Genomic DNA, 26,954 nt, shown 5'->3' with positions numbered 1-26,954 from the left:
TTTCCACCCAAATGTCCCAAACGGTCCTTCGACGAAATATCATTCAGCCTTAAGTCCGTTCACGGTTTTTTTACCTACGTACCTAACTATTATAATTGGTTTTTTTTTGTCAATTATTTTTCCTTTTTTGACGACGTCAGCTACTTCTTCCCATCATCATTCATGATGCAAAGCTAAGGTTGAGAGGTTGCGTGAGTGACGTCACGTGGATAAGCTCTCGAGAATGAGAGGTTTTGTTGCCTTATCACTCACCTCAAGAATTCATGTAGTATTCCCGTAATTTGAATTGAGTTTTCAGTTTTGGCCGTCGTTGCCAATGGATGAGAAAATGACAGATGAGGGGAAAATGTTTTATGGAATACGCTACTCCGAGTGCCCGGATGTGACTCGTGAGGAAGAAGTAGAAGAAGTACCTAAAGTGTTATGCTACGATGCGAGTCTCCTCAAGGATGTGCTCAAAAAGTACAAAGCATTCAAGCCACGATTCAAAATATTTCGTTCTGAGGAGGAAGCTCGTATTTTTGCATCGGAAGAGGATGCCCTGGAGGCACAGTCCAAGCTCCCCAAAGTCCCCTCTGGCAATGCAGAATGCCCTTACTCCTCCTTGAGTCCTCAAGAATTGGCGTCTTTTCGTAAGGACCTGGAGTCTTGTGATATGAAAGTAAGAACTCAGGAACCACTTGGGGTAGAGTTAAGAAGTTTGCCCAATGCATCCACCTCAGAGTTTCTCTTTCTATCTCCACATTGAAGACAAACAAACCGAAAAGTCCAAATTCAATCTTGCAACTTTTTATAAGGGAAGGAAATAACTTCGCTAAGCGTAAACTTCTTGATGTAGAAGGTAGATAAAAAATGTATCATTATGTGGAGAAGGTTTTGAGTTCTGCTTCTTCTTCATAAAGCATCTTATCTCTGCAATCAAAAAATATTTTACTTAGCCCCTGCATAATAATAGGATTTTCGAAATATTAGAAAGTATATCTTTTTGGAATAGAATTGCCATGTTTTTTATTAAAAATGTATTACATAATATCTTATAATTAGATACAAATACTATTTTTTGTCTGAAAAAATGTTCCTTAATAGATTTGTCATAAAACATTTATAATCTATTATATTGGAAATTTTGGATAACTAAATAACTTTTAAAATATCCGATAAATCTTATTATGGAATAGAGGTACGAAGGTTTAGTTTTAATTTTATTAATAAAATGATCACATCTTATCATCAATTGAATGTATGTAAGAAAAGTAGATCTTTGTATGGAAAAAATAATTACGAATGATCCATTGAGAGACTTACATGCAACGATAACAATTCAATAATTTTATCTTAATAATATTTATCTGGTATTTTAAAAGTTTTAAGCTATCCCAAATTTCAAATATAGCAGGTTATAATTGAAATCTGTTAAGGAAGTATTTGTTCAGAGAAAAAATAATAGTTGTATCCAATTACAAGTTATTATGCTATGAAATTTCTTTAAAAACATGGTACTTATATGACAAAAAGATTTTTTGCGAAAATCAGATTATTATGCTAATTATAAGTAAAACAATTTTCTTTTCGCAGAGATAAACATTTTTAATAGGTAAAGGGTACTATAATCATTAACAGTTATAACTCGAAGGAATTGAGATCCCTCTCCTCTTGCTCCAATAACTAATATTTAACTCGTTTCGAGAAGTTATTTCCTTATTAAAAGGTAGCGAAGATTAAATTTCCACTGACGTGAGCTTCAATTTTGAGATAGAAAGAGAAAATATGAGGTGCAGGGAAACTTACATACTATGCCTGGAACGGGATTACCAATCCAATGATTAAAGAGAACTTATGCATCTTCTTTTTTGACACCATAGGCTATATCAAGTAAAATATCCGAGAATCCCCGTTTCTTAGTCTCCGTATCAACGGATACCCCATCCATCATTCACTCAGGAACACGGTCCAACGCTCTGCACATTTGTGCTAAAGTGGGAGATCCTCATATAGTGTCATATCTACTTGAAACACTTGTAAGTCAGGAATTCCTTGAATGTCTCTACCCAAAAGAACCTGAAGAATCGCGTAAACAAAGAGGAGATTATCTTTTGGATAACTATCTGAACCTTCCGCAAAAAGGTGGGTGTCTTATCATTCATCATCATAGATCCTTCATTATTTATATATCTAGTGTATTCATATATATTTACTTATTTTCAGGTAGGAACGAAACCCCTCTTCACATCGCTTCTACATACGGACATTTAAGCATCATCAAAATACTTGTCAGTTATAGCAAATGTATTATTACACCTTGTAATAAATTTGGGGATACGCCAGAGAATGTGGCATGCTCAAGAGCACCTGACGGACAAGCACGAAAATCTCTAATAATTGAAGCTATTAAGGGGAGAGTTTATATACCAGTTTATCGATCTTTAGAGTATGGAGGTTCCATTGGTGAGCCATGGAGTCCGGCTACTCCATCTAAAAAACTTTTTGATAGCAAGGATTTTTCCCCAATTCGAAGTCCTTACCGATCAGCACAAAAAAAAAGTCCTTTAGTTGTTCTTCCCTCAGTTAATAAAGATAATTATTCGTTGTGTGATGGTCCTAAAAGAGTCTCTGGACTACTGGGTCCCATTTCTCCTATTGAAGCTCCGAAATTAAAGAAAGAATGGAAGATGTCCGGTTCAAAACGTCGTTTGAATGATCCTAATAGAGGGTTTGAAAAACAAGGTCGGGAAATCGCTAAAAAATATGGAATTGATTGGAGGGAATATTGGGAGTTCCTTGATGCTTATGTAGACTTTTCTACAACTGATGGCTTAATTGCATTAGAAGATTATTTGGAGGATATTGCTGCGAGAATGGAATCACAGAGAAATGATAATGTCGATTCATTTGCTGTGGGAGATTTATCATATGGATTCGAAGAATTGGAAATAGCTGGTTCTCAAAATTTGGCTGAGGAGGCCAAAAGTCCAATGTCTACCTTAATCGATGAATTTAAGGAATTAACAATTTATAGTCAAAGTAAGTCTGTGAGGAATCCTTTGATAACAAATTTCAACCGCAATGTTAAGAAGGAAAAATTGTCATTCTACAATGAAGTTAATAATGAACTCACCCACTTATCTGAGCAAGTACTATCATATTTCAAGGATTATGAAGAAGATGACAATGACGAAATTTACAATTTTGTTATGTCTGTATTTAGTCTTCCATTGTCTTTATTTAAACGAAAGCTACTTGCTTGGACATTAGAAGATCGTCCATTTTTCTGTGATGAAGGAATCCTCCTTGAAAATTTCTCAGCTAAAGTTTGTAACATTCTTAAGCAAGAACTAAACAAAGAAGAACTATGTGATATAAGTGATAAATTAGAACTTTTCCCAAATACAAAATCACCTAATATTTTGAAAAAAGAGTTCAATAAGAGTTATAGAGTTACTAGTGACGAAGATGAAGGAATGGTCAAAAGAAGGAATTTCTATGTTAACCGTGAAGAAATTATGCCTTTAATTATTCTGATACAAAATGGACTTAGCAAGAAAAGTGATAGTAACGCAAAGATAATTGATGAAAATTTATCATTTCAAGAATATTCATCGGATGATAAAGTTCTAAATAAAACAAATGATTTTCTTAGAAATTTGTCACTTTCCACGGAGAATAAACAAGACTCCTGTTCAGAAGATAGTTTTGTAACGGCTGAATCTGAATGGGATAGAGCAAGTTTTGAAACTGCTTCTGACAATAAAGAATCTTATATTTATGGCAGTGAACCTTCTCAAACGGATTTAGAAGTGTATTTGGCTCTAGAGGGAGTAGATACTTTTGAATATCCCTTTATCTCTGCATGGAAAGACCGAATTGAAGAGTATGATCTTGTTGCTCGAGGAACATGGCCCACGAAAACGAAGAATCTTGAAGAAAGTCTTAACATATCCAAGTTTGATTTGGATCTTTCGTCCGACTATTATTAATTTAATTTTTATACTACGTATTTTTATATACGTACACAATGTTAACCAACACTTTAGTTGATACTGATCGCTTTAGCCTTGTTTTAACTTCATGTGATGAAAGTGGTATAAATAGTAAAAAATATCATTATATATTTTTAAAGGATTGTTACTTCTTATTATTAATGGAAGATTTATACTAATCAATGCATATTTGTATTCTCTCTTACGGACTTATTTATATTTTATTCTTATATAAATCATAATTATTGATATATTCATGGTACACACCAAGGACAACTAATTCCTTTATCTTTTTTTATTCTTTAATCTATATTTAAGACTAAAAAAGTTGCTCTTGATCAATTATTTCTAAGGAATCCTAGTAGCAGGTTCAATTAGCCGAAGAACATCTGACCATAAGCCATTTTATCGCTAGATAATGTATCTGCATCTGAAAAGGATTCATGGAGTGTTACTACTAATCCGGCTCATCAATTTTCTATAACATGATGATTAAGCTTCACTATTATCCAATGAAGTACCTGAAATCTTTTATTAATTACTTATATCCTGAATGAACCATAATTTAACAATTGTTTTAATGACATTATCTTAAAAATATAAATTTGTTGACATATTTCAATGGGAATCATAAATCATTATCATATTTTTTTAGTATTTTCGGCCAAAGTTCCTCCAATAGCTAGAATATCTACAGGAGATAGGCATTTAAATGAATGTTGAAATTATGAGTTTAACAAATAACACAGATATATTATCTTAAAAGCAATACCAGGTAGAATACAAAACATTGAATTAACAGATACTACAACATTAAATAGGATACTCTTCAGAACCTTAACACTGAGATAATTAAGTAAAATGCGTGGATCGTTTCAAACTTCAATAAAAATCTAATTATAACTTGTTCAAATCATTTTTCCTTAAAGTTCCGTCAGAAAGATTAAAGTTTCCTGATATGTCCGGAGTTTGAAGTTGTGACGGTTGAGACTTAGAGTGTTGAGATTCATGATGTCCTGTTGCTTTAGAATTGACATCATTTATATTTAAATTAGAATCTATATTAGCGCTCAATCCTAAATCCACTAAAACACAAAAAAAATTAAATTAGGAGTTTTTTTTAAAGTTTAGTCTTAGTTTTACCCAAGTCCGATATGTTCATGTTATCAAGGGAAATAAAGTGAGAAGATTCTGGTGGTTGATTTGGTTGAGGAAAAGTGACTTGGGGTTGATAAATAGGTTGATTATACTCTGGTTGATGCTCGGGAAGTTGTGGTAGAGTATAACACTCACTTTTTGGAATATAAGTTGCTGGATCAATCTGATGATCATAACCTATCCCAGTTCCCCTAAATCGTCCTTGTCCACCAGCAACTACGGCTTCTTTAAGACGCTCTTCAATTCTACGTTTATTGTCTTCGTTGTTTTGTTCTACAATTGTTACAGCTCCGCCACCATGGCGAAGCTGAGCCGTGGGTATTTTTCTCGGGCCGAGAACAGATCCGGAGGAAAGATCATCCTGTTGTCCCTGCGGTTTTGACCTTTTTTTGGCTTCTGTGGCTTGTTTGTTATCCTTTAGGCCAAACATGGGTTTACTAAATGAATAATAGCCAATAGGAACATATTGGAACTCAACATGTTCGCTAGCAACGTTTTCACATGGCTTGTAGAGGTACATGGATACTTTAATGGGTTGTTTTATGTCTTTATCAAAATAAGGAGGTGTAAGGAAACTGATTGCATATTGCTTGTGAACAGCAGAGGGACCAAATTCTGCTTTGGAGTGCCACAAAATAGTTCCATCTGAAAAAAAAGAAAAACAATTTTTAATGAATTAAAACACTTCAAATATATATATTTTTAGCATATAGTATAATTTACCTTCTGCGTATTGAGTAAAGCGTACTTCGATGTTGTCCTTACAGACCTTCTCAGAGAGAATGATTATCTTTTTGCCACCTTCAACGGATGACCAATCATCTGATTGATCGTAGATATGAAGATCTGTATGTACTTTTCGATCAACAACAGTGTTGGATACAACAGCCGGTAAAGGAGTAAGAGATTCACCATTTTTAAGAAAAGCCTATAATGAATTCTCAATGTCAAATTGTGTTTTGAATTTTTTTTTACAATGTGTTTCTTACTTGAAAGCAAAGTCTCACTGCATTGAGATTAACAGCAGAGTTTTTATGTGCAAATCCCTGCTTGAAAGGGTCCACACGAATCATTTGTCTTTGAGTAAGTGAATCAGGAGCATCTTTACGTTTTACACATTGGATACCAAGATTTTGGAAGCTACACATCATTTCATCATTATTGATATCCATGGAGCAAACTCCTTTCTTACAAATACCATCTTTACCTACTAAATTATGTGGATGTGCGCGATAAGGAGCCTTATCTTCTACACAAGATACGACGACAACAGCAGGGCCATGATATCCAACGATTTGTATAGTAGGATATGTACGCTTCTTATCCTTAGTGTTTTCTCCGACGAGTGCACCAGCACTTCTACCTTCACATTCATATCTAAAAAGTGCATTATGTACATTAATATACAATCGTTGACCTTTTTATGGTATGTACTGAATATACCTAAATCTTAGCTTATTGTAAGCGGGTTGCTCAATTATTTGTAAATAAGGTGTAACATTGGGATTGTTGTTGTTGCTTGGAATTGAAGAGTCATTATTTAGATGTCCCCCAACGGTAGCAGTCGAATTTCCGAACCCAGTAAGATTTGCCATGATATGATCACCTTCGCTCTTACGCTTCAAAGACTGCTCTGGATCCACAAGAGTTATAACCAACTCTTCTTGTCCTTCCTCAGTTGGGGGAATTACAAAACAGCTTGGGGATTTCAATTCTGCTCCTAACTCATCAGCTGCTAATTCTAATTCACGCACAATGCCACTTAAGTTTTTAGAGTTGCTCTCCATTTCTCCTTATTTAATATTAATCATTCACAACAGTATATCAATTATTAATATATATGTATAAAACAACGTTTTGTTTGAGAGAAACCCTGGCCTTCCTTTTTCTCTTTTACTATGGCCGCCTCCAATCACTGAATATAATGATGATGACTCAGGGGCTCTTCTACTCAACTTCTCTTCAGGATGCTGTAAGTGTGAGAAGTATATTTTTGTTTTGAGAAAAACCCATGGATTCACCCTGATGGTATTATTATATTGCTTTGTATATGTGCTTTAACCATCCAATATTATGTGAGCGTACGCGATTCCTGCCTTTATTATTTTGTATTGACTATTATATTTATGTCTACTACGCAGTTCCTTTATAATATTAATATTATTTCAACATATGAAATAATCCATGGAGATATTCTTCAATCACTATATAAACCATTTTTTAATGAAACATTTTCAACCTTCTTGAGTACGTATTTTGGTTACGATAGTCTGCCTTTTTTCTTTGTATATGTTAATTTTTAATTAGGGCTTTGAGTTATAAATAACCATTATCTAGCGATAGTGCCCATCATTAATCGGAGTTACTAGGCCTTGACGAACAGAATAACTTTGTTTTAATAAATAAAAGATAACTTCCCATCGAATCCTTAGTACTAATCTCCATTTTCTATTAACACACTCTCACGTAGTTACTCAATTCATAGATATACTATCCTCAAGAATGAAATAATAATGATAATAGCTTGAGAAAATAAAACTATACATTGTTCACCAGTTCCCAGTCAATAAAACAAACAGACAAACTTTGTTTATTAATATATATAGAATATAATCCATGTCATAATTATATAAATAATTACTTGTGTAATTTTACATTATTGTCCCATTGATTTGACAATGGTTATGTTGTTACAGTTGTATAACTTACATATGGTTCTCAGATTTATAATTCAAGAAATAAACGTGATATACTATATTGTAGTGTAATAAAATGATTTACCTGTACAATGTTGATGTTAGGTCAATTTAATAAAAATAAGAAGAGCTCAATGATGTACTAACATACTTATGTTACTATAAGGTGTTCCGTTATCTGGTAATTATCAGACATTCTAGAAAAAATCAAATTATTATAATATAAATAAGTAATGTTCAGCATTAATTTTGAAAAATATTCTATAAATTGTTAAAAAATAAATATGATTGAGTATCATATAAATTATCAAGTGAAATAAATATTTCTTCAATAAATCGAAAACATACTAAGATAGACGTCATTTCAGTATCCCTACTTTTTTGAAAGATCATACAAACACTATTTCACTGGAATTTTAAATATTTCTTCAATAAATCGAAAACATACTAAGATAGACGTCATTTCAGGGGGCCATCCCTACTTTTTGAAAGACAATACCCAAGAAAGTTTGCATAATTACATTATGATTGAGTGGTATCATATTCATAGAGCAAAAATAAATATTCTAAGTTAAAGGTCGAACTACAGTAATCCATGAGTATTTCTTTTACGTGATTACATTTATTGTATCTCGCAGCCTCCAATGTCACTCCAAATTCTGAAATGGTATTTTCCCTCTTGATTCCTTGGATTGCTTTAATGTGAGGCTGCCTGTTTAGTAAGATATAAAATTTTATTATTTTTGCATTTAAATAGTTAATTTTATGAGAAGTGTTTCTATAGTCAAATTCAGACTGATGTAATTCATACTAAAAGTAAACAGGTTACGAGGTATTGCTAAATATAGACAATAATAATATAGTAGTTATAGAATATCAAGGGCGAATATCAAGGGCGTTTGTAGAGGGAGACTAAATCATACAGGCGTTCCTGTACTATAATGCATATTGTCATTAATATACAGATTAAATGCACAATGACTTGTAAAAATAGTGCTTGTTTTCCAAAAATACATCAATAAGAAATAAAATAATACTACATAGTCGACTACGGCCCTCTCATTACTCGGGTTATTATTTTTATGGTCTTTGTAGGAAGAACATATATTAGTGGTAAGTATGTATATATAATTTAACATTTATGTAGCTGGCTTGTTTCAATCGAAATAGTGACATAAATATTTTTTTAAATATATACCTGTATTCGAACAATTTAGTATATTTCCTACAAATTTTTTATGTTTCAAGATTCTTAAATGCAAAAGTTTTAATTTTTTATCATCACCGAGTGGTACATTAAAATATGAAAACTTTGAATTTTAAACTTCAAGAAGATATAATATATTAATTAACTATTTAATTTCAACAAAATTTATACTATAAATAGATGTGAGTCTGAGCTCTCTTAATCATTAATATAACCGGCATTAGTGGCAATGATGGCTTCCAGGCGGTGGGGAAGGCTTTGAACCCGCTGCGGATGTAGTCTTCTGTCATGACATTCCAGTGCTGGATGACAGTGGCTGCAAGGGCCTCGGTGTTTGGACTATGGACACTGCAGTCCTTTCCCTCAACAAGGACCAAAAAGGTGTAGTCGAGGTGGTTAACATCAGGGCTATAGGGGGAAGGGGAGGTCAAAAGTGGTAAAGAAGAGTTCAAAAGAACTCAAAAGAGTCTTGCCACGGTGGAGATGTATTTTTTTCATTGCTGGTGTCAAAAGTGGCCTTTCCATCCTCACGAGACATTTTCCTCCAACTTTTTTTATATTGTTCTCTGCACAGTCTGGTGTGAAACCACGAGATCTCTAGCATAGGCCCTGATAGGCTTTAGAAGATTGGCCTGGGGTGTTTTCTTTAACTTATTAGTGCCTAGTTTGGCATTTCTGACAGAGTGGTCCTTCCTTTCCAATGTTTCGGACTTGCCGACGGAGTAGATAGTAGTCCTGGAGACGCCCAACATGTTGGAGAGCGTGAATGGAAATTCGTCGATTACGCTCAAGTGTCATTTCCTCGACTTGTACTTAAGCTAGACATCTCAGGTTTGTTTTGATTTATAAATAATAGTAATTATGCTTTGATATATCGAAATATGAATTAATTTCAATCATCCAACCTTCAATAATTATTGAGTTTGTAATTGTTCATTTTTCAATGGACCACCCGGTAGAGTTGTAAATAGTAAAAAATTTTGTTATGAGAAAAAACTCTAAAAATTAACAAGGTAACTTTGACAACTTGAATACTGTTTGAATAGCTGTTTGACATGAAAATAAATAGAAACCGAAATTACCATGGTGACCCTGACATTTTGTAAAATGTCCCAGAGGAGAACAGCTTAACGGTCATGACGTTTCATTAAATTAGCTGTGAGATGAAGAAAAATAATCCCACTCCGTATCAAGCAGACAGAAATTACTCTGTTGTTGATCGTGAATTCTACCCTGAGTCCAGTAGGTACTTAAACTTACTACCCCCCAATAAATGCTCAGTTTTACTCTTTTTCATTCATGAGCATACTCACTTGGGATTACTCTTTATACTTAGATGCTCTCTACTGAAGGATGAAATCTTAGGGAAAAAAAATGTTACCAATAACACCAAAACTCGCACGCTAAAAATGATTAGGATTTAAAAAAATGAAGAAACTATCAGAAAAAAAAACAATTAAGTTAATAGATTTTAGTGTAGAAAAGAGCCGTTCACACATAATTTTTTACGAGTTTGAGTCAAGTTTATAAAATAGGCGCCGAAAGAGAGGGATTTGCTTTCTTTCCCCACTTTTGAGAAAATGATTAACAGAAAAGTTGTGTATTATAGTATCCAACATCATCTCTATAAAAATGACTCCACAATTATAAATAGAAATTAAAATCTTAAACATTCAAGGGTTTAAATAAAAATAGAAATTCCACATGGTAATCCTGAAAATTTAAAGCAATGTTTTAGAGGAGAGCAGCTTATTTGTCATGACGTTTGATTTGATCAGCTATAAATAACTGTGACAAGGGTAAAAGGAAATAAACAAGGACATAGTTAAGAATGAATCCAATGTCGATCCTCAACTTTACTCTGAGTCCAACAAGGACTATCAATTATAATTTTGCAACAAATCTTCTAGGTTATTCAGCGTCTTTTATGAGCAAACAAAAATGTTCAATCTGGTCTTATATATAATTGACTAGGAAAGGGGAAAACCACTGTTCAGGTTGCCAACTTAAAAAAAAAGGGCGAGCTAAAAATGGTTACGATTAGCATCACTCCAAATGAATTGCCAATAGCCAATAGGTTATGTTTTAGGGAGGGTGGGGTACTAAGATAGTATATATATCTATCTACACTAAGAAGAACATTTTTAGGAAAAGATCATAAGAATAGAAAACGTATTTCTTTCTTCACTTTAGAAAAAGAAAGAAATATTAATTTCTATATTATTTTATAAAAAAGACAGTTCGAAATTTTTTTTTCTCAAAAAAAAGAACAGAAAAAAAAGACCCATATTTTATTTTCTATTAGGAGCTTAAAAAAGGAATGAAAGAAAAGGGTCCTACATATCAATCTATGGTTAGGGTTTTTATTGAAAAAACTACCATTAAAAATTAGAAAAGGAAAAATATGTTTTCTTTTTTTTCTTTTTTGCTCATTATTTAATAGGTTGTGGGGGTATAAACTTCTACATTACAAGTTAGTATTCTCGCCTATTTTTGGATTATATTGTTGCAAAAATGTTAATATAATATAATACTTTCCCTGCACAAATGTAGAGGGGTTTCCGCATTATAATAGGAGTGGGCTGTATCAGGCAAAATTTTAATTTAATTTAGGCCTTATTTTTGTATATTCTAAATATCCCATCTAGAAATTATACGTGCGTAAGGACTTCAGTTAACCCACCTTATGAGTAGCAAGTAAGTTATATTACCATTTATTAAGATACAGTATCTAGATATTTTCGATTTTGTATTATTCACGTTTGTGATTGTGTTGCTCAACAAATTGATTCATTGTCAATTTTCATTATGGTACTCTTATTAGTGTTATAAGTAGATATGTTGTGCTGTGCATTTGTTTAATGATCCTATATAACTGCTGAATTTCAGAACTTCCTTTAATTTTTGGCAAAGAGTACGTTATATTATTATTTAAAGTCTCAAAATGACTTTAGATCATTGTGAAAGACTTTGATAATCGTTTCTAAAGTTCACACAAGAAGATGTATAAAAGAGTGAAACATTTCCAATGAATGAATATGGATCTACCACATCCAAAAGTGGGGGAAGGAAAGATATCATCTTCTTTTTTTTTAATCATGACCAAAAAGGTCAAAGGTAGCACCTATTGAGCCAGAATGTAGATATTGAAGATGAAGAAGAGCGGAAATCTTTAAGAAACTTTGCTTAAGTAGAGGAAGAACATGTTAGAAAATAGCTTCAATTTATCAATTAACAAAATGTCGAATTTGTTACCCTGACTAGGAGAAGAACTTTTGATTAAAAAAAACCTATTATCATAGATAGAGGTACACCTACTTGTTAAATTGAGCTTTTAGTACACATAAGAAAATATACAATTGTCACTATTAGTTTTAAGACAGCAATATCTGCAGAGAAAGGCCGTGTTGCAACACAGGCTGCCTTTGAAAAAAATGTATTGACATGTCTAAAAGCTAAAAATACCTGTTGTCCATGAGCAAGTAGCAATGAAGATCTTATTGGGTCCTAGATCTGCTGCTTATTTCCAACAATTTTTAGACGCACTACCTTCAACAAGAACCATATACATATTTAAATACGAAAAAACTTATCTCAAGAAATAGCAGCTGCCTTTACATTCAAATAAAAGATGGGACAAAATCTTCTCCCAATAACTTATAAACTGACCATATGACGATGTTCTTTACATTGTTTGTAATCTCAATATCAATCAAGTCAATAAGGTAAGGTCTCCCACAGAAATGTCCGTCTAAAGGCCAATCAAAATTGCCGTCATTGACCTCCCTTGATGATCTCTTGTCTCATCTAGTGCAACGAAAATATCCTTTTCTTCCATCTCTTTTATTCTATTCAAAACTCCTTGACATACTTCCCCAACTAAGTTGCTAACGACCTATCGACCTGGAGAAGTTTTTCCAGTATATTTTTCGATAAAATTGGAGAAATTGGGATGATCCAGAACATGTTAAACGACACAAATAACTTTGCTACGGTCAAATTGAATGATGAACCGTTTAATTCCTTCTGGGAGGTTTTGGAGTGGTGGATTACTTGCCATAAAGAACGACAGGGGGACGAGAAACCACAAAAACGGCAAGATTTACTTTTATTTTCCAAATCCTAATTCAAAACATCAGTACCTCCGTTGTTAGAACCCCATGAAAAACGCCACGTTTTCTTTGGGATGATGATGATGCACGTGAGAGAGCAGTAAGGGGCAGTTGCTTTGCTGATGATTAGTACAATACTGAGGAAAAGTTGTTTAGAAGATGCAAGGGTACCAACGTGTTTTATTCCTGTTTTTATATAATATCTTTCAACCAATCAAATTCGTTCTTTTTCAACGATTCCAACAACCCTAAGCATATCCCTCAATTTTACTCAGACTAGATATGGGACGTTCGATAGGGAAATTTTAGCTGTTAAACTTAAATTTCCGTCATTACTACCATCAAGTGGAAAATGAGGAATTCACAGGGTATAACAACTATCAACCTCTTTCTACAGTTATTAGGACCTAGAACCCAACTTGGAATCTTCGTTAGCATCGCCACTTGCGTCACATTGACGACAAAAGTAATGTCGTGGCCAAGGAATTTTGTAGAATTTTTGCAATTATCCCTCTCGAAATAAACTCGAGGGAGTGTTGACTTCTTACCGGGGATACCTTAATGTTACATTTCTAGACACAGCGATCTTAGGCCTGAAAGTCAAGAAGATTGAAATTGATTGTGTAGCCATTGTGTGTGGAATTTCAAAAATAACTCTACGGTAAATCGTCCCAGTGTCTTGGCATCTGCGGATTTTTGATAATTTTAATAGGATCTCACATCCTCGATGAAAAGCTACAGTCAAACTCATCGCGATAGGTGTGTTTGGCAACAATTACCAAATTGGTACGTGAGGACACACACTGCCAAGCCAGTAAAATCCAAAGACAAGTGTACCACCTTCCACAAGTATTTGCAGAACCGTAAGTTTTTTTTTGTCATATCCATGTTGACTTCGTAGGCCCCTTGCTAAGTCTAAATAGGTTTAAGTATCTCATCATCATTGTAGATCTTTGGACTCAGTGGTCGGATCCAATGCACTCACCGAGGTGATATCACACTTTGTGCCAAAGGTTTGCTCCACAGATTGGTTTTTCTTGTTTGGTTCCCTAGAATCTATCACGTAGGGGTTGCCATTAGTTTATTTAACAAAATTTCCTTTTTATGTTTTATTTCTTTAGTCTGCAATTTTCTAGACTTCTAAATTAAACGTTTAAGGTAATAATAAGGTAAGAGGTTATATTTTAGTAGCATAGGCTACCAATATAGTACACCTCAGCGCCCTCAAACAATAACAAATAGTATCAATTCTGTTTCCGATTATCCAGTTATTTATGGGGTGCGTTTTGGAATAAACCAAAAAGTATAGATATTTAATTATGTCTTTCTTATGCTTCCTTTCCAAAAAACCAAAAAAAAACAACCCATGCTATTTGGTTTTAACAATCCTATCTGCAATGCAGTGTTGAATTACTTCAGAGAAATTATAACTTTTCCACTGATTATTAGCTGCAATTGTGTGCAATCCATATTATTAGCTTTCAACAAAAATAATAACGATATGTACCTCAATAGCTACATACACTAGTATAAGTAAAAAATATTTTTTTAAACAGTATCATCTTTTAGTTTAAAAAAATAATTATATATCTTTGATATGTAAACTTTGTTTTACTTATATAGTTAAAAACCAGATAGCACAGTCTAGCGTTGCGTTTAAGATACTTTGCTTACAACAATCTACTATCTGGTAAATGCATTTTATAAATTTGGTATTTATGACGGGTATAAATAATTACAAAACTTACAATCTAGTGACTCGATAATGCTAATGATGATATCAAAATTTGAATTTTGTAGCTACAATATTGGCGAAGGATATAGTCACCCAAGTATTGAAATTTATATATCTCAGTCCATAAACCATGTTTTAGGGATTGGTGATCGATATGTTAGTTTTAATATTTCTAAAAGGTATTTGTTCAAGTTTGGGCCCCCACAAAAAAGTCCTCAAGACAACCCTCCCTCCATGTATCAGCTTCAAAGCCAATGTCCTATGATGATCATTCATTTGAGAAAAGTTATTTTCAGAGAGTGTCATCTTAGCGAGTTTTTATTTGAGAGAGGATTTATTTGGGTAACCATGTTTCAGGAAAGTTAAATTTAGCAACATTTTCATATAATATATATTACAAGATAAAAGACGTCATTATTAGATGAAAAAAAATAACAAAATGGTCTATGAATCAAAAGCTATAGTAATAAGTTTGACAACGAGAATGCTCGAAAAATGTGGATTTTGGGTCATTTCTTCAAGATCCTACTTGAAGTAATCCAAATGATTTAAAGCTATCACTGAAGATTATCTGATTATCATTGAAGAGAGTGTCATATTAGCGAATTTTTATTTGAGAGTGGATTTATTTGGGTAACCATGTTTCAGGAAAGTTAAATTCAGCAACATTTTCATATAATATATATTACAAGATAAATGACGTCATTATTAGACGAAAAAAAATAACAAAATGGTCTATGAATCAAAAGCTATAGTAATAAGTTTGACAACGAGAATGCTCGGAAAATGTGGATTTTGGGTCATTTCTTCAAGATCCTACTTGAAGTAATCCAAATGATTTAAAGCTATCACACTCCATGAGTTTTTTAAATTCTTCCCTTCATAGAAGTTGATACAAAGTCTGACAAGAACCACAGCTAATCCTGCTAGACTTATCCCATTTGATTTTAAACAAGTAATTTACGTCTAATAAGGACGTCGTAGATCTTATAAGGATTATGTTTATTAGATAAAAAAATGTCGACAAAATTAATCTTGATAAACAGAAAGTCGCTTAGATGACGACTGGTGAAAATAATTTAACAGTTGAACAAAGTATTTTTTGTTGGGATAAACACAAGTTTTGAGAGTGTGCACTCACCAACTAAAACGCTGAGAAAAAAAGCAGAATTTAGTGATAAGGAAAGGAAAAAAGGTTAGTTTGCTCTTTTTTGTTCATTCTTTGTAGTACTTTAAGTCTTTGTTGGATTCAGAGTAAAATTGAGGATCGATATCGGAGTCATTCCTGTCGATATTTTTACTAGATACTGAATAGGATTTGTGTTTATTACCCCATAGCTGCTCATAGCTAATCTAATAAAACGTCTTGAAAGCTAAGCCACTCTCCTGGCAAAGCTCTTCAAATTGTCAGGATTAGCCCGTTAATTTTCAATGTTTTATACAACTCTACTCCTTGTTATTTAATACTTTTATGCTACATTTAATTATAACAAATACAATATTATGGATACGAAGACTCAATCGTTTATACAAACTTTTACAAAATCGTTTTATGACACCAGTCAGAAATATCTCCTTGACTCATACTTACTAAGATGACTTAATGCTAAATAATTTAGTTGTGCGTGTATTTAAGATCATGTTGTGTAATTGAATGATTTTTTAACCACATTCAGTTGAGGAATTTCCACCATAAGTAATACTACTCATCGAAATGTAACAATGAAAAATAATTAAAAGTAGGGTTAGCCACCAAAACATACGAATCAATATCCGATAAAGACATATTATGATATTATTTATTTACATGTACAAGTGTAGTACGGAAAACAAAAAAGAGTATATAAGTCCATAAAACATTTTTGTATAACTCAAAATGGAAAGGAGATAGATATTTGGGAATTCTTTTTATGTGTCCCTTAAAATTGCGACGTCTTATTACAACGTAAGGTGATTTCTGCATATTATCAATGACAAAAAAAAAAAAAAAATGAATAACAATTATTAATCTCAATGAAAATTTAGAATTCTTTTGTAAGACTAAAAAGAGTCTTATCAAGAATATTATTAAGATTCGCAAGATAATTCTGCAGCTTTTCTTTGTTGATAATAAGATTTTGATTCTTTGTTAAGCTTGAGACTTAAACAAATAGCATCAATTTTCGACCATTCAAAGTTCTTCATATTGATATTGAACACTTTGCATGATATCTTCACCAATGAATCCTGGTATTTGTGACTTTATTCACATTTTTTATCCGGAAGTTGGAATTTTCATTCCCATTAATTCTTTGATAATCCGCACAACTGAAAATATTGGTAGCAAATGAAGCATTGAACAACTTTTTCCTTAAATTTCTCTCTTCAAAATTATATTTAGAATGTTATTTATCTAGAAATCTGCCAAAAAGAGCAAAAAGAGATTTTTACTGTTAGAATAAGATATTTAAGTTATTCAATGCTTCATTTACCAGGAACTCATCTTTTTCAATTTTAATGATTTTTACATGAGACAAAATGTTTCAAATTTGCAAAGTGTTGGCAAGCATACCATCTTTCTTAAACAGATGCTTATGACGATGGTCTTAAGCATCTAATTAAGGAAGATACAATGTACAATGGAACCGTAGAGAAAAGTTTTGAAGCTAGGACTTTCTTTAATAATGATTCGTCTTTCTACTCCGCGAGTCCATTTTACCTCTTATAGAAAACATAGTTTTCAACTTCACTGTTCTTGAATCACTCAGTGAATTGATAGAAAATGGGACCTTAGAAAAGAGATGGCAACCCAATTAATTAATTACTTTTTAATAAGGAGCTAAAAGTTCGAAATATCGCCTCGAGAAAACCTTTTCAAGCTTTTGTTCAATTATTTATTTCGCTTTCTTAAAATGATAAGCTGAAGTAGACGTAGATCCTGATGGTCTCCTTGATGTTGAGAGAGAGGATAGATGGCTGGATAAGTTCCTGTAAATCGAAGGAAAAACATTTTCTTTTTACCGCAGCTTTCCCCTTTTCCATCTTGGACTTACTTTTTATTTCTACCAGGATTCCAATAATCGAGTCCTTTACTCTTAAGTAAAATAATTGGGCGAAAAATGAAGGATAAGTAAAACTATACCTTGTTTTAAAAATATTTTAGAGAATCTTAGTTGTTCATAGCGCACTTTTTTGATGCATTAATCCCCTGTCTTCTTTGAATTGGATTGGTTGAGAGTTTCTTGAGGAAAGAACCTCTATATATTGAGTGTGCTAATGAAAAACGTAGAGCAACAATGAGGATTTGATAGGGAGTTATATTCAATTCTATACTGTTAGAATAAAGTTTGTCTATTCACCGAAGCCTACTATATCCGAGTAACGTCGTGTATTATTCCTAGTCCTTAATAAAGTTCTTACATTGTTAGAATTATGCGGGATACTTGTAATCCAAGAATCAATATAAATATACTATAGTTAACAAGGAGGTCTGCAGAGGGGGAATCAAGGGCTGTAGCTCCTCCCTCCCATCTAATTGAGAAATTTGCATCATTTTTTTCAACTTTTATTTTCGAAAAAAAGGTTATTCGTCTAAAGCTTGTTTGTTAAAAAAAAATTCAAACTAACATTTCTTCAAAAAGTTTTTGTTTTTTTAGGAAAAAATATGACGACCACTTGGTTACAGTAGAACATAATGGACTTTAATCTGTTTGAGAGTTGTGTTGTATGATATACGTGGATATGAGATATATGAGGATATGGAGTTTATATATATCCTTTATTCTACACGAGGAGAATACAGAAGGAATCTCATATTAATATAATATTATACACAAAATACACACGGAACATTTATACTTGGGTCACTGAACTTATAGCTATGAAGATATATGTATAACATGTAATATATATATCTTCGAATTCAATAGTACTTTGTAGACAGATATTCTTTTTCCCATATATCTATCCATAATTTGGTGTGAAAAGAGTGTAATTCTGAATCAAACCGTCAGTCATTGAGATCGATACCATGTCGAAAAAAATCTTTTCTTTTTGAGCCAAGTCGAGTTAAACTGTGATTTGATTCCAAGTTCCACATCCCTTATTCAGTGACCTTCTGTATGAGTGAGTTTCAAACATTTTACAGAGTGTACAGAGTGGGGACCCAAAACTAGAAGTAACATTTAATTACGATTTTATCCTCGTTATTTTTAATTATGAGGTTTCATTATGCGACCAAACGAGACCTGAAACAAAAATAAATACTTTTTTTTTATATTCCATGTCTGTAATTGTAAAAATGTTGGAGTAATAGCAAGAATGGCAACCAGTGTCATTCTTCTCCATGCTGGTGTCAGTTCCGAGAAAGCTGCAAATACCGTTTGCATCTCCATCTGGACAGTCTATAATATCAATAAGTCCATTACAGCCACATACAACCAACAAGAACCAAAACTTCTGTAGCAACAATCCATGTAGCCTTCCTCCAGCCCATACCTCAACCCCACATACTTTGTAATTTATGGTGTCTTGGAGAAGATTCCCGGAAAATCCCCCCCCCCGGTGAATTCCCACCTTTATTAATAAACCAATTTCAATTTAATAGCTAGAATTGATTTGAATGATTTTCCTCAAGTCTAAAAATATATTCTCAATTTGAAACTTCACATGACAATGTATAATTTAGAAGCAACCATTCGCAACTTTATCTGGCTTTAGAAAGTATATTATTTTATTCCAATTTTTCCATGTATTTACAAATTATTGCCAAATAAAACAGAGGCCACGTATCGTAGATACTTCAATCAAGTTTTTGATGAAATTCCAAATCAAAATCTGGAAAATTTCCTTGTCATTTTGAAAGAGCAGCTATCAAAGTAATTGAGCATTTGAAACGAAACATCACAATCAAAGGATGCTTCTACCATCTCTCTTCAAAAGTTTGGAAAAAGGTATGAGACCTTGGATTGCAGCAGCAATATTTGGAAAATGTAGAATTTACTATTCATTGTAGAATGACTTTCTGTGCAGTCTTGTTTTCTTAACAGAATGAGATGTAATCACTGCCTTTGAAGAGGTAACAGATAAAATACAAGAAAATTTTAATAACGACTTTGATCAACTCTTCGATTATTTTAAGGATACCTATATCGGTTGAAATCAGAGAAATGCTTGCAGTAGTAGTAGTAGATTTTTCATAATATTGTGAGGTATATTCAATCAAACGGACGAAGGATTATCTCGGAAAAACAATAATGTGGAAGGATGGCACCGTCGGTTTTCCTCGTAAGTTGATTCATGCCATCCAGTTCTCTGAAAATTTCTCGAACTTTTAAAGGACGAAGAAAGCTTTATCTGCATAGAGATTATTCAAGAGCGTGCAGATCATCATCCACCAGTTCAAAAAAACGATATCGTAATTGTAACTAAGGAATTATGACTATTTAAAATGATTATGAGAATCATAAAAATTTAGATTATTTAAGAGCTATTGCTTATAATATTGCATTTTGAATATTCATTTCTTTTAAATTTGATATAAAATATATCTTTCATTATCTCATGTTTATATTTTTTGTTAATTTAGAAAATATATAGAAAATACTCAGTTAATAGAAAATGGATATGCAGAAAACAATCAACTTACCTTATTTTTTGTCTTTATATTTGAAACTGGTTTATTAATATAGGTAGGAATTCAACAAGGGGGAATTTTCCGGATACCCTTGGTGAATAATCTCTTCCAAATTCAGATTTACTGCCCTAATGAATGTGGGGTTATGAACAAGGTCTTCATTTACAAGAGCTCCCAATCTGTTCGCCGGGATGTAGAAGCAGTTATTGCTTGTGAATAATGAACACAAAATATAGTTTTGAGTTGTATTTTCTTAATTCCATAAAATATAAATATTGAGAGTAAGGCAGGCTTGGACTGGTTCAACTTTTTCCATTTATTCGTTCATTTTCATTTTCATCATTCACTCCCCCCGTTCGTTCGTTTAGTTTTGAACTGTGAAAAAAAACATGAAATAAGAAAAAAAAATTGTGGAAACGGTGAGATAACATTCTATTTAATTGAGAAAAATTGGATGATTCTCCATTTTTCCAAGTGGAATATAATGACTTAATACATATAAGTTCTATTAGTTGAATTCCATATTGATATTTCAATGTAAACATAAAATAACGGGATTATTATTATAATACTTATTACCGGAACAATATCTATAACACAAACTAAATAAGTGCGATTTACGCGCTTTCAATTCTTCTTGTACCCCCCCACCTTCTCCTCCATTTACCTTAATAAAAATTGAAATATGAAATATGCTCAAAATCGGTCAGGGAAAAACAAAAAACTGTACACAACAAAAAGATGAGAGGCGCAAACTTATTTACGCCTATCAGAGAACTTACCTTAGGACTTGATAATCTAAATTTATATATTTAATATGTTTCTTGAAGCAGTATTAATCCCAAATTGATAAGAAATTCTGTAAATACCAATAATTAATTATAATTACTTAAGGGGAAACTTTGTTCTAACCTCAACTTTTCAACTGATTCGGCCTTTCTCGGTTTTTGTTGTAAAATCAGCCTTTATAGGGTATTATGATGATTTATGCCAATCAACATCAATTAAAAAAAGTTCATTTTATTTAAATGTACCTCATAAATTTTGTGTGATATGCCATTGGCGGCTAACTTGTTTATGACCAATATCAATTTAGTATCGTTTAACGTATTTCTGTTTTAAATTTGGTTGTCTCCTGGTACCATTGTACAACAAATAATGGATGCTGAGACGAATCATTCTTAGATTATTCATAGTTATACTCCTAATTGATCTAATAACAATTTTATATACATAGTGATGAAGTTGATGGAACATTTTGAAACATTTAAAAATAAGACCTAGTATATGTTGCACTTTGTAAAAATAAATATTGGTACATATTTGCAATGTTTGCAACATCTTGTTTGTTGTCAGTCCCGACTTGAAATCATAAAATCTAATTCTTATTAAAATATAATCTATCAATATCAGTTGTGTACGCTAGAGTGTTCGCTATTTTTTAAACCAAATTCAAAATTATCATAGATCATGAGATGTGTTTAGGTGCTAATTATGACCTCCTAATTTTTTTTTCTGTGTCATCAAAAACCGTTACCCTCCATCCGGTCAAAGTTCCAGTGTTCTGGATGTATTTCAAAATGAGGTCAAATTAAAAAAACAACAAAAAACCATATTTTAATCAAGGCATAATAAAGGAAAAACTTATTTATAATTTTTTTGAATTTGTTAGTAATTTTTTTGACTTTATTATTTAGTCGGTTTTGTAGGTAAAACTCATGAAGTAACTATTGACGGCATACAAATATAATTAAATTATAATGGATTTTCTATTTATTCAGCTATTTATATAGTTAATTTTTTTCAAGAACAAGATACAAATGGTGATAAATATACATAGTTTTTAAATCTTTGAATAATCAGTTAATTAATTTAGGAAATCAGACACTTGAAAGTTTTTATTCAATTTTGATCTTGTATGATTTGTAACAATTATATTTTTTGTGTCTTTTCTCGTTATCATATGTTTTCTGGGATTCGTTTGTACACTCTAGCGTACACTGCATTGTGACTTTATTTATCTACATTGGTTACTGTATTGCCCCCAGGGTTTATCAAATAACAGCGTCAGTGATCAGAAGAAGTAATTCTCGGTTATGATTATAAATTGAACAAATTCTTATGTTTTGTTAAGTTTATTGGAGTCACAATATATCATTGACAATATTGACTAAAGTTTTTCCGTTGCAAAATTATTATTCTGTAATATCTGATATCTGTGTCTATAAATAGGTTTCTTAACATCCTGGTATATTATTCACTTTAAAGATCATGCAACATCTCTCATATCTTCTTATTATTATTTTAATTCAATTCTGATTAAAATGTATAATATAACACTTTAAATATTTCATCTAATTAAGTGTATATTACATTTTAATTTTTGGTAGACAATTGTAGCGATAATTAATTTAAGTCCTTAACATCTTTAATTCCATGTTACAAATCAATTTCTTTCCTTTGATATTCTTAGGTTAGATATAATTAGTAGTCGAATGGGAAAGACCCAAAAGTTGTTTTCCTAGGTCTACTAATTAATTATCATCATACTACATAAAATAGGTACAGAGATTATATTTCATATAATCTCTGTGAATATATGTAATTGTTTTTTCCAAAGCTGGATAAAACTTATTAGTTTTCCTATTATAAATGAAACCCTAAAGTTAACTTAATTTCTTTAAAAATATATATTATAAAATTAATGAAATAAGTACTATTAAAAATAAGTTGTGTTATAACCCTTCGAACAATTACTTCCTTAGTCAATAGTAGCCTAAATTAATAAAATATTGGTTCTCTATAAAAGTTTCTAAAACTAGTAAAATTTGGAGTCTTTGTGGATAATTTCACGCAAAGTGTTACTTTGAAAATAACCGAAATATCAACTGGACTTCCAAATGAACCGCAAGAGCGTCCACAGAATTATATATATATATATATTTTTTTGTGGGTCTTGCTTTTCTGATTTTTTTGCAAAATTCAATTTTAAATATATATCAAATATTTTTCGAAAATAGATTTCAAAAATCTATTCTTATTTTCAAAAAATTATTTTTTTACAAAAAGATAACAGAAATCCACAGCTGTTTACAAAAAATTAAATTTTTTGAAAAAAAAATTTCAAAAACCAAGAAACGTTCTCAAAAAGTTAATTTTTTTGGAAAGATAAAAATTCAAAAATCCGCAACTGTTTACAAAAATTTAATTTTTGGGGAAAAAATTCAAATATTAAATTTTTTTGAACGAAAATTCAAAATTGTCGACGAAAAATTCCAAATATAAATTTTTATTGGAGAAAAATTTCAAAAATACATACGTATTCACAGAAAATTAATTTTTGGAAATATATTTCAAAAATTGAATCAAATTTAAAAAAAATCAAATATTAAACCTTTTTGGAGAAAGGAAAATACCTTTGCGGAAGGGAAGCTACAGTTCCTTCAGCCCCCCCTACGGACGCCCCTGTACCGTGTCATCAATTTGGGTTGTTACTTTAATAAAGACTTGGTTAATTAAATTAAGCAAAGGATGCCCACTAATAATTAAATTCTTGATGAATAATTTAATTTTTAATTTCTGGTGGTTGATGCTACAGATTCAAGCAGAAAACATTTATAATAAAAAAAACATGTATAATGCATTATAATGAAGCACAAGTAAAAAAATATTTTGGAAATCCTACCAAAAACACTTTATTTTTAACATTAATTAATTATAAATGAAAGACTGAAATCTATTCTTTTTTTAGTTTTTCTAGAGATGATAATTAGTTTATCAAGAGATCTTCTTCTCCAATACAAGATAATAGTATATTCATAGTTATTTCTTCTCTGTGATCATGATTTATCTAATAACTAATCCTTTCCTTGCATTAAATGGAAAAATAATAAGGTATCTATTATACAATTCTTGCAGGGTGATATTGTTGTGGTTGTCTTTCTATTTTCTATCCAGATGTTCTGTAATCCATATCGTATTAGTACTAGGATGTACCCGTATTATATGTTTATTACGAATTGTTTTGTTATGTAAATACTAAGACAAACTTGCTAATCTGCGGACATACCAACACCTACTATAATATTATATTTATGTTATAGTTATAGTTGATAATATTGTAGAGAAAAACGCGTGCCAGGAGGAGGGGGGGGGGGAAAGACATATGATATCATTGTTTAAAATACTGATGTGATTATCATCTGCCTGCTTTATTATGATTTTTGAGGGTATAACTAATGTATTTATTAGCAAAATATTTAATGAAGATATAATACGTATAATTGACTTCGACGTTTTTTATCCGTTACAGTAGATTTGAAAACGTCACACTCCATGAAATTGTAATTCATTATGAACCTTATTCTCAGAATAATAGCTAATGAAACGACAAAGTAGAGTATTTGAAATATATTTGAAGCTCAAAGTTTAAAAAAGAAGGCTTTAATTAAATATAATCTACATACTAAAAAATAAACCATTAAACATTTAAGTTAAATATACAAAATTAAACAATTAAAATCATATAACTATTAATAATAATAAATTATAAATACAGAATATTGAAATAATAGATTGATCCAAATAATATTTTCTTGTTCTGACATCGGAATTCAGTTAAATATGTCATAACTTTAGGTTGCAATACACAAGCGAGACGTGGAGTTTAATCAAAAGATAATCACCCCTCTTCTTCATGTGGAAGTTGCTATATACAATTGTGCACAGGATAGATATATCTCGACCGATGAGATCTAACTAATTATTAATAATAAAGTAAATGTCAAAATCATAAAATTAGACAATAAATATACTAATAAAAATTTTTTATAAATAAATTCATCGTAAAGATTTAGAGCAAAAGCTAATTATGTAGTTATGTCCGGCGATATTACTCCCTATTAAGAGCATCAAAAAAGATTTTTCCCCGTTATTTAGGTATGCTTATCTAACAACATACTATTATCATGATGGATATACACAATTGTTAATTATAATGCAACACCCAATGTAACTACCCTCGTTGTTGTGACCATTTAAACAGTTGTTTTTGCCTTTTATGAGTTTTCTGAACACCATTTCTTGGAGCCCATCAACCATAGCTAAGCCTTTAGTGATAAAAAAGTAATATTTATTGACTATGTAATATTGGAAAACCTAATTATCATACCCAAGTCTTTAAGCGAAGAAAGTAGTCTCAGACAAACTAGTTGCAAACCATCCAAAGCTACTACCCCTGTTGTTGTGACCATTTAAGCAGTTGTTTTTGCCCTTTACTGAGTTGTGTATCATAATTCTTGATATGTTTAGCTAAAATAGAATCATATTTTATGGTTAGATTTAAAAAAAAAATGAATACTTACTGTGAGATAGTACAAAATTCAGAGTTCCATTTCGATATTCGTAAATACTTTTTACTGATAACTTGATCATCATTTGGTGTGGATGACTCAAAACATTTTTATATGTATTTCTATATATGACATCAGTACCAACATCCTCCATTAATTTAATGATGGTTCCTCGGGAACCAATATGTTTACCCTTGTATTTCTCCATAAATTTTTTGAACGTAGATGATTAGCAATGGATAAGGTTATATTACATGCAATAAGCATCGTTGTGAGATCAAAGTTAAAGTCTGACTTGATGTATTCATCGTTAAATTGATTTTTTAGATGAATATCCATACTCTTGTTATGAGATGAGGATAATGAGTGGCGTGTAATTCTAGACAGGGGACTAAAGGCACATTTATATCGACAAATCCGACAAACCATCTGTTTCTCATCCGGTAAGTATTTTCCAAATTCCTGGGCCTCGATTTTCATAAATCCAGACAGAAGGCGACGTCATTTTGGGGATTTTGTTCAGTTCTCTATCGACTATCACCATCTCATATTATATTAATATTGAATAATAAAGGTGGGAATGATAACGTTCATGATTGATAGAAGAAGATGTATATTATTTAATCAATGATGCCATAAGTAATTCTTCTTTTCTCCTCGCACCAGTCTGTGCGGATAATTTTTTCGTGCAGTTCGTCCCATGCAGCTTCGATGGATATTCACAAAAAAACCCCAGGGTAGTTTTGTTTCTCCAGCCTTGACCATAATAGATCGGCTCTTGGTAAGAACAGGTATGGTTTTATCGTCCAAGGATAAAACATTGGACCTGGACCAAATCCAATCGTTTTGTCTGTTGAATTTTTGGTTGAAATCCCACTTTTTTTTCATCGTTGAAAACAATTTTCGCCCTTGGCGTACAAACTTGTAACAATTCTCGACAACGTTCGACTATATTCACTATTGTAGGGGAATTGATGTTTTGACCGTACCCTATCTTTTAAGTTCGTCATCACGGACAATTTTACGCCATGATGACGTTGAAATTTTGGCCAGTAGTCGGTGAGATACATCAAATTGAAAATTGTAGCAACTACAATTACATGA

The 26,954-nt window shown here is 31.8% G+C and overlaps 2 protein-coding genes and 1 long non-coding RNA gene across 3 annotated transcripts; 1 reads left to right on the top strand and 2 right to left on the bottom strand.

Moving 5' to 3' along the window:
- The first annotated feature begins 169 nt into the window (after positions 1-169).
- Ankle2 (ankyrin repeat and LEM domain-containing protein 2) lies at positions 170-4,599 on the top strand. The gene is made up of 3 exons (XM_040711486.2): positions 170-661; positions 1,863-2,124; positions 2,206-4,599. The coding sequence occupies exons 1-3, from the start codon at positions 317-319 to the stop codon at positions 3,972-3,974; spliced, it is 2,376 nt and encodes a 791-aa protein (XP_040567420.1). The 5' UTR covers positions 170-316; the 3' UTR covers positions 3,975-4,599.
- A 106-nt stretch (positions 4,600-4,705) lies between these two features.
- LOC121117158 (dorsal-related immunity factor Dif) lies at positions 4,706-7,639 on the bottom strand. The gene is made up of 5 exons (XM_040711488.2): positions 6,579-7,639; positions 6,125-6,512; positions 5,859-6,063; positions 5,121-5,780; positions 4,706-5,062 (listed from the first exon to the last, which is right to left on the bottom strand). The coding sequence occupies exons 1-5, from the start codon at positions 6,920-6,922 to the stop codon at positions 4,875-4,877; spliced, it is 1,785 nt and encodes a 594-aa protein (XP_040567422.1). The 5' UTR covers positions 6,923-7,639; the 3' UTR covers positions 4,706-4,874.
- Positions 7,640-25,233: 17,594 nt separating this feature from the next.
- LOC139905554 (uncharacterized) lies at positions 25,234-26,345 on the bottom strand. Its single transcript, XR_011780420.1, has 3 exons — positions 25,863-26,345; positions 25,670-25,809; positions 25,234-25,607 (listed from the first exon to the last, which is right to left on the bottom strand). It is a non-coding gene; the product is annotated as an uncharacterized lncRNA (long non-coding RNA).
- Between the last annotated feature and the right edge of the window lie 609 nt (positions 26,346-26,954).

This window comes from Lepeophtheirus salmonis, chromosome 5, assembly GCF_016086655.4.
Source record: "Lepeophtheirus salmonis chromosome 5, UVic_Lsal_1.4, whole genome shotgun sequence".
Taxonomy (NCBI): Eukaryota; Metazoa; Arthropoda; class Copepoda; order Siphonostomatoida; family Caligidae; genus Lepeophtheirus; species Lepeophtheirus salmonis.
This window is presented reverse-complemented; position numbering and strand designations above follow the sequence as displayed.